This window comes from Corythoichthys intestinalis, chromosome 16, assembly GCF_030265065.1.
Source record: "Corythoichthys intestinalis isolate RoL2023-P3 chromosome 16, ASM3026506v1, whole genome shotgun sequence".
In the NCBI taxonomy this organism is placed as follows: Eukaryota; Metazoa; Chordata; class Actinopteri; order Syngnathiformes; family Syngnathidae; genus Corythoichthys; species Corythoichthys intestinalis.
In genome coordinates this window covers 30991733-31003246 of record NC_080410.1, presented here as the reverse complement: position 1 = coordinate 31003246, position 11514 = coordinate 30991733, and the positions used below count along the sequence as shown (strand labels likewise).

Below are 11514 nucleotides of genomic sequence, written 5' to 3'. Positions count from 1 at the left end.
TGAATGGCATTATATCAAAAACATGTTTCTTGAGGAATACCTGGAATATGAATTGATAACAATTTTTCATTCCGAAGATATCTCAAGAAAACAACCTCACTGGGTCAATTTTGACCCACTTATGCATCTAAGGGTTAATTATTTTTGGAGAAAAAGAAAAATAGTTTTACAGACGAAACCATTTTTAGTAAATGTCGACTAAACCCATAAGCGGAGTTTGATTTTTGTGGCATTGAGGGGGGGGCAAAACATGTTGATGACCCCGAAACACAGTGTCAGCGATAAAATTAACTTACAAGATAAATACTCGGTTAGTAGCTCAGCCCAGGCTCGTAATTACAGTCATCTCAGTTATGAGTGTGTGAGCGCGCGCGTTTTAGAGAAGGAGAATATGATTTGCCCGGTGGTGGCTCTGTTGTACAATTAACGGCTCTAGTGGGGCAAATTGAAACTCCGCTCAGCATTTTGGCAGTGCTCTCAGGCATTTCATGGTCCACATCTTCAATCCTTGGGAGTAGTTGTTGTCGATTTTGAAAGCGTAGGTTTGAAAAGATTACGTATATCCATCTTGCCTCTTCTGTCCTCAGGTGGTTTTGGCTTAGCAAAGCAAATGACCGTCTAAGGTGCTAGTCACATGATCTGTTCGAAAAATAATTTTGACCCATTATAAAAAAATCTATTCTTTTGTTCATTTCATTATTTTTGTTGTTTGTTTTATTGCTTTTATAGACAACATTTTACCAGTCAAAGTCTTAATTTTAAATTCATATATAGAAAATTCAATTACAGGCATTGACACTTATTGGCCACCAGGTGGCATTTGACTATGTTAAATTTTGTTAGTATCGTTTTTTTACTGGCATGCTAGGAAGGGACCATTGAGTCGAGCTTGCTTAGCCACTCCGGAGCCCTGAAATTAATAAATATTAATAAAAAATTGTTGAATAATTAAACACCCGCTAACTTGAAGATTAAGCCTAATGTCAAAAATTCTGAACTTTCCCTTTAAATGAAGACAGGAGAGGAGTTGTGAATCACAAGTTTACTAGAATTTCATCCACGATTTACAATAAGTTAGAGCAGATGGGTAGCTAACACAGCACAACAAAGCGAAAGACACTATAAGAAGCAGATCCGTGCCGCCCGTTAGGCGATTTAGGCAACTGCCTAAGAGCGCAGCAGCGTCTTAAGGGTGTCAAGAAAAATATTCAAATAATATTTGATGATAGCAGTATTCACAAAATTAAACAAAACAATAAAACAAAAGAAGAACAATACCGTTCATCATAAGTCTTTAAATAATAATGAAATCATTTTTCTAGTGTGCCTTCCGCCTGTTTCACTTTTTCCTGTGATGCGATAATTTCACCACAGACCCTAGTCTCCCTCACAACCCAACAGACAAGCGAGAGTTTATATGACTTAGTGCTAAAGCAAAATTATACTGTATCATTAGCCAGGCTGTTGTTTTAGAAATATCTTCAGTATTCAGCCAGCTGTTGATTAGTTTCAGTTAAATTTACTCCCCCTCCAATTTTTGAGAAATTTGGACAAAGCCTATGGGGGACTGAAATTGTCTTGCTTACTTTCATGTGATGTGAACCACTTTTACCTTGTGTTAAATTTTGCTTTTCAAATAAATTTGCCTTGCCTAACAGTGCCACGGTTAATTAAATAAATACACCATTGTTGGGTCTAAAACACCTTCTTCAATTTAGCTGTTGACCCAGAGCGAGGTGACAAAGGCAGGACACAAGGAGGCAGGAGTCAGAGAGTAGACTTTTACCAAACTGCAGTTTGGGGAGAGGTCTGAGATCGGGCAACGTGACTAAGAGCGTCTCCTCGAAGTCTCTCTCAGAGCTCCCCGCGCAGCTGACTTTTGTTGAGGGCTTGTTGCTGGGCAGAATATAGTCACAACACTGTTATCCAACGTGGCAGCCTCGATCGGGCAAGTTCCTTATCTAGTCATTGATTAAATTAACAGTCACACTCATTGATTAAATCAACAGTCACACTCTTGAGCGAGCAGGACAACTTTGTTTTGAACACACATTTGCACTCGAAGTAGCCTGGTGGAAAAGTACTGAGACGTTGTGTGATGAATCAACATATGTGTGTGTATCTATCAGCAGAATGTGAGCAATTGCCGGTAATAAAAATGGAAGCCCATGATTATGGGCTAAAACTGTATTCTTCATAATAGCTTGGGAGAGCGCGTATAATAGCTGTGGGAGAGCAAACTTGTATAACCCGCGGAGTATAATGGTCATACAATCAAGCATATCTTACAACCATTAAATATGCAATTAATAATTTCAAAGTTCTGTGGTATTGGGGACTAAAAGTGCCATGAATTTAAATGCAAACATTTGTTTTTAAATGTGTCATGAATTCATTAAAATGGTGATCACGTTCATGTAAAAAAATATTCAATTTATTTCTTTATTCTTTATTTTTATGCTATCATATATTATTTAATTCATTATTATTGGATAGTCCTGTGTAGTTGCAGTGCTTCAAGAATTATTTTCTTTCAACTACGCCCATCAAAGATAGTGACCGCATCCACTAGCCAGGTACAGTTGGCTGCAAGAATTTAGGCGCTATTATGGTTATGTCATGCTGGTTTCACAATCAGCAGCTATTTGACTGATATAATGTAACATTCCACTTTCTTCCCTTTGTAGACGCTCTTCTGAAATATTTTCCTTCTACCTCTGTACATCCTGGGCCATCTTTTACAGCGAACTTATCCACATCAGCATCAAGTCCAAGCCCACCAAGTCCAGGAAAGAAGTGCACCTTCCAAAACAACTGTCATATGAAAGTGCAATAGATGCTTTTGCATCAGTGAAGACAAGGTGAGTAAGGTTATAGGTCAAGGTGAGAAAAAAGTTTATTTTTAAAGTGTTCTGTCTGTCTTTATATAGGTTTGTGTTGGTGGGTGTTAATCATATTGTAATAACAATTGTAATTTATTAAATAGATTTGTTTTTGGAGTGTTTTTTTATTGGTGCTTTTGAATAGTTCATTCATTCATTATTAGAGCATTTATCTTTTAATTTCTGCACTTGTCCGTTGTCTTTTTTTATATAATATATTACAAAGAGATAACGTGCTTTTTCAGTGTGAGTGTTTAAATATATGTAGTGAAAATGGGGGGGGGGGGGGGGGGGGGCGCCAACAAATATGTTGCCTAGGGCACCAAATTGGTCAGGAACGGCCCTGATAAGAAGGGCAATAATACTACCAACAAGGTTCACTCATAACAATGAATTAACATGTATTGAGGTGATAATAGACACTCACTTGGACGCACACGATAACATGAGATATAACAAGAAATTGTTAGTTCGGATGGAATGAGCACAGAGTAACCTCGTCTCGTTACAAGAAACGTTTCTTAAACAGGAAAAAATCAACTTCAATTTCTCTAGTCTCCCGGGATTATAAGGGAATCATATGGTGGCCTCTGGTGGACGAAAGAACTAACAACAAGGGGAACTAGTCCAGAACATTGTGACTTTTATTTTCTCGAATCTTTCATTTGTACCTTGTTGCTTCTCCTCCCCCCCCCCCAATTTATTTATCTTTGGTAAATCAATGTGTCATGATTGGGTGCATATGCATATGCCCGCAATGCTTTTGTGCGCTTCCGATGCATTTCCATACTTCAACATCACATTTGCAGCCGTCGGAGGGAGGAGGAGGCAGGCCAGGACAGCTCACTTCTAGGTCTCGGTTGGGGCATGGGGACTTGCATTTGATGAAGCCCGGCAGGTTGTAGCCACCTATTTGTTCAGTGATCCACTCCTGGTACCGGGACACCCGCGTGTAGACACCCGGGAAATTGGGCCGGGCGCAACCTAGTCCAAAGCTCACCACCCCGTTCTGCACCCACACGTCGCCTTTTTTGTTCACCATGGGACTGCCGGAATCCCCCTGTGAAACAGCATCAAGTCCTTGTTAGTGTTTTACATTTTTAACATCATGAGTAGATCCAAATGAACTTTTCACCTGGCAGGCGTCCTGGCCTCCATCTCTCAGGCCGGCACAAATCATGTTGTCGGTGATATTTATCAGGTCGCTGTAGTCGCAAAAGCATTGGCGGCTTCCGACTATGGGAACGTCAACCTCCATCAGTTCCTGTGGGAATGGTGCTGGAACTGGACACAAATAACACCAAAAGATTAGTAAAAAGCGAGCTGGACGGGGAGTGTTAAGTGGACAGAAATGGACAGATGCAACATATGATCCATTTTCAAACCGGCTCCCAAAGTGAAACACTTTCAAAAAAGCTACGATTGCCCGCCTCCCTGTACTTTCACTTAGAGCACAAAATTTCAAACTCTCTCCCAGTTTTTATATTTACATATGTACAGTGCCCTCCATAATTAGTGGATTTATAATAATTATAATAATTATGTGTTGTCCGTGTTGCCTAACCACAGCCCCAAAACATCACTGCTCTAGAGGAGATCTGCATGGAGGAATGGGCCAAAATACCAGCAACAGTGTGTGAAAAGCTTGTGAAGAGTTACAGAAAACGTTTGGCCTCCGTTATTGCCAACAAGGGTACATAACAAAGTATTGAGATGAACTTTTGGTATAGACCAAATACTTATTTTTCACCATGATTTGCAAATAAATTCTTTAAAAATCAAACTGTGATTTTCTTGTTTTTTTTCCACATTCTGTCTCTCATGGTTGAGGTGTACCCATGTTGACAATTACAGGCCTCTCTAATATTTTCAAGTGGGAGAACTTGCACAATTAGTGGTTGACTAAATACTTATTTCCCACTGTATTTAATTGTACTAATGATTACTTTTTCTTTTTAATTGCATGACATGATTTTGAAGCAACTCTTCTCTTACTTGAGTAGAACGTTTGGCTACTCTGAAGGTGGAAAAGATCATTGACCATCAAGTGTTGACTGACCTCCCTCTGCAATATCACCCCATCCAGTGACCCAGCTTCTGGTTCCGTCGTAGAAAGTGCTCTCTTTTGCGGCCAGACAGACGGGCCTGATGAAGGTGTTGAAGGTGACTGGCTCAGAAAGGTGCAAGAGAGCCACGTCGTTGTCAAATGATGGGTCGTCGAAGTCGGGATGGCGGATGATCTCCGTTACAGTTCTAGACACCTCGTTAGGATTTGAACCAAATTGCCGCTGACGGCCCAAAAACACTGTAATTGGAGCTGAACTGCACATAAAGTACAAAAAGTGACTTTTATTTTCAAGGTCTGACAGAAAATGGTATGCAGGTGCGACTTTCCACTGGATTGTGTGTCAATTTCGGGCAAATGAAGTGAAATCATTTCTTTTGGCACACCTGATAAGAACGTCTGTGTATTCGCTTGCGGTTCTGACCTGAAAAAGCAGTGCGCGGCAGACATCACCCACTCACTGGTAATGAGCGACCCCCCGCAGAAGTGTTTTCCATCAATGTGCAGACTGGCCTGCCAGGGCCATGCACCAACAGGGGACTCAACACCCCCCACAATGCGGTTGTTGAGAGGGGCCTGCCCACACACTGCACAAACACACACGTACACAATTTAAATGGCAATTAATGGTCACTTACCCTGTACCGGGTAAGCCCTTTCAGGGACGGTGGCATTAACTCATTCACTACCAGCCCAGGTTACAGGTTATGCATTGTGTTAGTTAGTAAAAGAGGGAAATTGAGACTGAAATCAAGTATTGACGGCAATAGACATCTAATCCATTTCAAGCGGGGGCGCCTTACGCGATTGCCCGATCAATGGTAGTCAAAGAGTTAAGCTATGAGATTTATTAAACAATATGCATTTCTAAAATTCCAATAGAATAATACACTTATTTGAATTGATGCATAGACTCTATAAATGATATTGACGGGTCAGATTTGACCTTCACTGCGCCACGCCTTCAAGTAGGGGTCGCCCCACAATCCGCTTTAGTTATTCTCAGTCGGTCGCCGCGACACATGCAGTGATCCAATGCCGGATTTATGTTAAAAAAGTACTAAAGCTGTACTGCATACAAACAGGGAGGATTCTCTCAGGAGTGATTTGTTCGAGGATTTAAGGTAATTCTTATATTTTTCGTTTTTTCATAAGAATTTTTAACGTAAAAAACTTTGTTGTAAGGTTCCGCCACATTGTCTAACAGACTAGCATCATTCTTCGACATATTCACGTAAAATAAATGCTAACTGTGTTTTTTTTGCTTTTAACCAAGAATTGAGACTGTTTTACGTCCATATCTATAAAGAATTCAGGGATTTAAGCATTTATTCACAAGAATTTTCACCGGAAAAGCTCTGTTTACATATGGCGGCCGCCACATTGACTAACAGACTAGCATCATACTTCAACATATTTAGGTAAAATAAATGCTAACTGCACGTTTTTTTGCTTTTAACCAAGAATCGAGACTGTTTTACGTCCATATCTATAAAGAATTTAGGGATTTAAGCATTTATTCACAAGAATTTTCACCGGAAAAGCTCTGTTTACATATGGCGGCCGCCACATTGACTAAGAGACTAGCATCATTCTTCGACATATATACGTAAAATAAATGCTAACTACACGTTTTTTTTTTTTTTTTTTTGCTTTTAACCAAGAATCGAGACTGTTTTACTTCCATATCTATAAAGAATTCAGGGATTTAAGCATTTATTCACAAGAATTTTCACCGGAAAAGCTCTGTTTTCATATGGCGGCCGTCACATTGACTAACAGACTAGCATCGTACTTCGACATATTTAGGTAAAATAAATGCTAACTGCACATTTTTTTGCTTTTAACCAAGAATCGAGACTGTTTTACTTCCATATCTATAAAGAATTCAGGGATTTAAGCATTTATTCACAAGAATTTTCACCGGAAAAGCTCTGTTTACAAATGGGGGCCATCACATTGACTAACAGACTAGCATCATTCTTTGACATATTTACGTAAAATAAATTCTAACTGCACGTTTTTTTGCTTTTAACCAAGAATCGAGACTGTTTTACTTCCATACCTATAAAGATTTCAGGGATTTAAGCATTTATTCACAAGAATTTTCACCGGAAAAGCTCGGTTTACATATGGCGGCCATCACATTGACTAACAGACTAGCATTGTACTTCGACATATTTAGGTAAAATAAATGCTAACTGCACGTTTTTTTGCTTTTAACCAAGAATCGAGACTGTTTTACTTCCATATCTATAAAGAATTTAGGGATTTAAGCATTTATTCACAAGAATTTTCACCGGAAAAGCTCTGTTTACATATGGCGGCCGCCACATTGACTAAGAGACTAGCATCATTCTTCGACATATATACGTAAAATAAATGCTAACTACACGTTTTTTTTTTTTTTTTTTTTTGCTTTTAACCAAGAATCGAGACTGTTTTACTTCCATATCTATAAAGAATTCAGGGATTTAAGCATTTATTCACAAGAATTTTCACCGGAAAAGCTCTGTTTACAAATGGCGGCCGTCACATTGACTAACAGACTAGCATCATTCTTCGACATATTTACGTAAAATAAATTCTGACTGCACGTTTCTTTTGCTTTTAACCAAGAATCGAGACTGTTTTACATCCATATCTATAAAGAATTCAGGGATTTAAGCATTTATTCACAATAATTTTCACCGGAAAAGCTCTGTTTACATATGGTGGCCGCCACATTGACAAACAGACTAGACTCGTACTTTGACATATATAGATAAAATAAATGCTAACTGCATGTTTTTTCTTTGCTTTTAATCAAGAATCAAGACTGTTTTACGCCCATATCTATAAGGAATTCAGGGATTCAAGCATTTATTCACAAGAATTTTCAACGAAAAAAGCTCTTTGTCTGTGATTCCACTCGTCAGCTTTGACATCCACGGCAACAATGCAGGACCCCTATTAATTGGCCCCTCGCCCCGTGTCTCGTCAATATCATTATCAAGTCTGTGATGTCTTTCTTTTCAATTTATTGAAATTGTTCAATTTTTTAAAAGTTTTTAATTTTTAAAAATTAATTCTATTTTATTTAGTAATATAGCGCATTTACTGTATCTACATAGTTAAAATGCCCAAAGCGCATTACACTAGAACACATCTACCCTTTCATGCACACATTCACACACCAATGTTGCTGCTGCCAAAAAATCAACTTTAGATTGTTACTCGGGGCCATAACCAGTGTGAATTTATGTTTACATTCATTTTGGATTTTACATAATGTAAATACACTCATTGTTTGGACACAGAAGGAATTATAAAAGCAAAGAAAGCAGGATAGCTGTGACTCACCATCAAGTTGCGCTCTGCACTCTGGAAAAAAAAGACAATGAACTATTTCAATTCCCTGATCAAAACATTTCATAAATAAGCTGCTTGTTTTCTGTCATCGCTTATTCGCTCACTGGTCACATTTGACCAAGATGACCTGAAAATAACATGCAATATCTTGTAAACAAAAGAACTTTTTATGCACCTTGTTGTACAAGGATACGTACAAAGGTTTAATTGCAAACAAAAAATTACACGCGATCGCGGGATAGTAGAAATAACGAAAGGAGTCCGTGACAGCAGGTCGACGGAGCTCAATACTACAAACTCGAAGGTTAACTAAGACGATAGGCAGCGAGCCAAAAAGCCAAAATAAAAACACTCAAATACCTGCACAGAGTAGAGGTTACAAACGAGTGCAGCACACTAACAGAAAAAACCCAATGCAGGGGCGTAACAAGCAAATGTAGCGAGACTATAGTGCGAGATGTCAAATGGCGAGCAGCAAAGCAAATATCTCGGCAGCCTTCTCTGAGCTCACCCGTGCTTAAATGCTGCGTTGATGAGCCAGCATTGGATTCAGGTGCGACGTCAGTAACCCCACTAACAGCCCAGCAACAAAACACAATCTAACAGGCGGCAGAATGTGACAATAATTTCATGAAAGTTGCACTGTTTGGCCTTTGAGAGGTTTAAAAAAAGTTTACTCAGTTCATTCAGAGTTTATTGTTATGAACTTATTTTTACTTTCTTACTGTTGGGCTAGTATTATACTTTGTACTAGTCTTTTTCCTATTTTGCAAAGGTAAGCAACAGCCTGACAAAGACTTGATAGCAATGATTTCACATCCAATTATGTAGCTCTTTGGGGGAAAAAAAATAAATAAATAAATAAATATATATATATATATATATATATATATATATATATATATATATATATATATATATATATATATATATATATATATATATAAACGGGGTGGTATCGGTATGGTATTGGTGTCGGCCGATACTGCACAGCCAGGTATCGGTATCGGGGCCAAAAAATGGTATCGGTGCAACACTAATAATAATAACCAGCACGGCCCCGTGTTCAATACAAAACCCTCCTACCGCAACAAAACAAGTAGAAACTAATATTCACATAGGAACTAAAGTTATACAACATAAAATATACAATATAAATGAATACTGCATCACATTTGTGAAATATGAACAAATAATAAAATAAATAATAGTCCATTTAAATAAAATAAACTGAAATGAGCTAAAACCCCTGTAATTAAATAATAATAATACACAGATCCTGCTTACACAAATAAATTTACTAATTTCTGTGTGGCGCTTTAACTTGAGAAAATCCACCAATCAAGCTTTTGAAAACCGTTCATAAGAAAAAAAATGATTCATTGAGGCAATTCATTTGTCAAATACTATGTTAAAATCAGGGCTTTCAAACGATTAAATTTTTTAATCGAGTTGATTACAGCTTAAAAATTAATTCACCGTAATTAATCGCAATTCAAACCATCTATAAAATATGCCATATTTTTCTGTAAATTATTGTTGGAATGGAAAGATAAGACACAAGATGGACATACTGTATACATTCAACTTACGGTAAATAAGTACTGTATTTGTTTATTGTAATAATAAATCAAAAAGATGGCATTAACATTATTAACATTTTGTTAAAGCGATCCATGGATAGAAAGACTTGTAGTTCTTAAAAGATAAATGTTAGTACAAGTTATAGAAATTTTATATTAAAACCCCTCTTAATGTTTTTGTTTTAATAAAATTTGTAAAATTTTCAATCAAAAAATAAACTAGTACCCCGCCATTGTTGATGTCAATAATTACACAATGCTCATGGGTGCTTAAGCCCATAAAATCAGTCGCACCCAAACGCCAGCAGAGAGCGACAAAACTCCAAAAAACACAAGTAACAAGTTGGCATTGCACTGTGCTGTCATTTTGATCTGCTTGAGCGTGGCATGTGCGTTAATGGCGTCAAATATTTTAAGGTGATCAATTTTAAAAATTACCACCCGTTAACGCGATAATTTTGACAGCCCTAGTTAAAATCTTTGTCATTGGGATTGCTTTTCTCTTTAGCACAGGACTTCTTTTTTCCTCTTTCTTTCAGAAAGAAAGCTGACCAATACGCAGGGTCTGAAAGACAAATTGTTGTTGGATTATCTTTAAATACCCGCTACTTTTTGAGCAGAATTCTAGCTTTGTATATAGGCTAATGTTGCTATTGTTGAAAGCACAAAGGTGTGTAATAAACAACTAGCACATTTATATTTTGCATTTTGTTTTCTTACTGTACCGAAAATGAAACGGACCGTTACCTCAAAACCGAGGTAAGTACCGAACCGAGATTTTTGTGTACCGTTACACCCCTACTACTAGTACATGTATTAAAAACAATCTAAACTATTAAGTACTTTTTTAGTGGTAAAACACACGTTCGCTTCCGTTCCGCGCGAAATTAGCACAACAGCTGTAACAAACTAGCAAAAGACAGACATGGAAGTAACGAAGAATTGGATTGTATGCTAATACAGTGAGAAAAAAAGATGAGCAATAATTGACCTTTGAGTAGCAGCATCAACAGCAGTGGTAGCATCATCTTTAAGAGCACTAAAGACTCGAATGCCACGACATGCTACCTTTATACCTGTCTTAAGTGCGCTTTGATCACACCCAGATGTTATTTGTTTTCCGGACCAGGAAAAAAAATTCTTTCTAATTAAGGTCATCTTGTACCGGTCTGCTGTGTATTCCAGGGACAAGAGCCAAACAGGGTGAGGCAGCATTCAATCACCTCTTGAACAAGTTTCCCAAAGGTCTAAAGTATGCTCAAACCATTAGCTCATTTACAGTGCCTTGCAAAAGTATTTGGCCCCCTTGAATCTTGCAACCTTTCGCCACATTTCAGGCAAACATAAAGATATGAAATTTAATTTTTTTGTCAAGAATCAACAACAAGTGGGACACAATCGTGAAGTGGAACAACATTTATTGGATAATTTAAACTTTTTTAACAAATAAAAAACTGAAAAGTGGGGCGTGCAATATTATTCGGCCCCTTTACTTTCAGTGCAGCAAACTCACTCCAGAAGTTCAGTGAGGATCTCTGAATGATCCAATGTTGTCCTAAATGACCGATGATGATAAATAGAATCCGCCTGTGTGTAATCAAGCCTCCGTATAAATGCACCTGCTCTGTGATAG

General features: G+C 37.8%; 1 protein-coding gene across 1 annotated transcript; it reads right to left on the bottom strand.

The window, feature by feature from the left end:
- Window positions 1-3582: 3582 nt before the first annotated feature.
- Window positions 3583-8783, bottom strand: LOC130931995 (tryptase-like). The gene is made up of 6 exons (XM_057861326.1): window positions 8659-8783; window positions 8290-8425; window positions 5372-5534; window positions 4942-5204; window positions 4018-4166; window positions 3583-3942 (listed from the first exon to the last, which is right to left on the bottom strand). Exons 2-6 carry the CDS (start codon window positions 8360-8362, stop codon window positions 3601-3603), a joined length of 990 nt encoding a protein of 329 aa, XP_057717309.1. The 5' UTR covers window positions 8363-8425; window positions 8659-8783; the 3' UTR covers window positions 3583-3600.
- Between the last annotated feature and the right edge of the window lie 2731 nt (window positions 8784-11514).

Excerpts from the sequence above, each read along its gene's own strand:
- LOC130931995 (XM_057861326.1), bottom strand. The coding sequence starts at position 8,362 with ATGAAATGTTTTGATCAGGGAATTGAAATAGTTCATTGTCTTTTTTTT. Across the intron at positions 5,535-8,289 it reads GTGCAGAGCGCAACTTGATG|TGTGTGGGCAGGCCCCTCTC; the intron begins GTGAGTCACAGC and ends GTGTTTGTGCAG. Across the intron at positions 5,205-5,371 it reads GCCGCGCACTGCTTTTTCAG|TTCAGCTCCAATTACAGTGT; the intron begins GTCAGAACCGCA and ends CTTTATGTGCAG.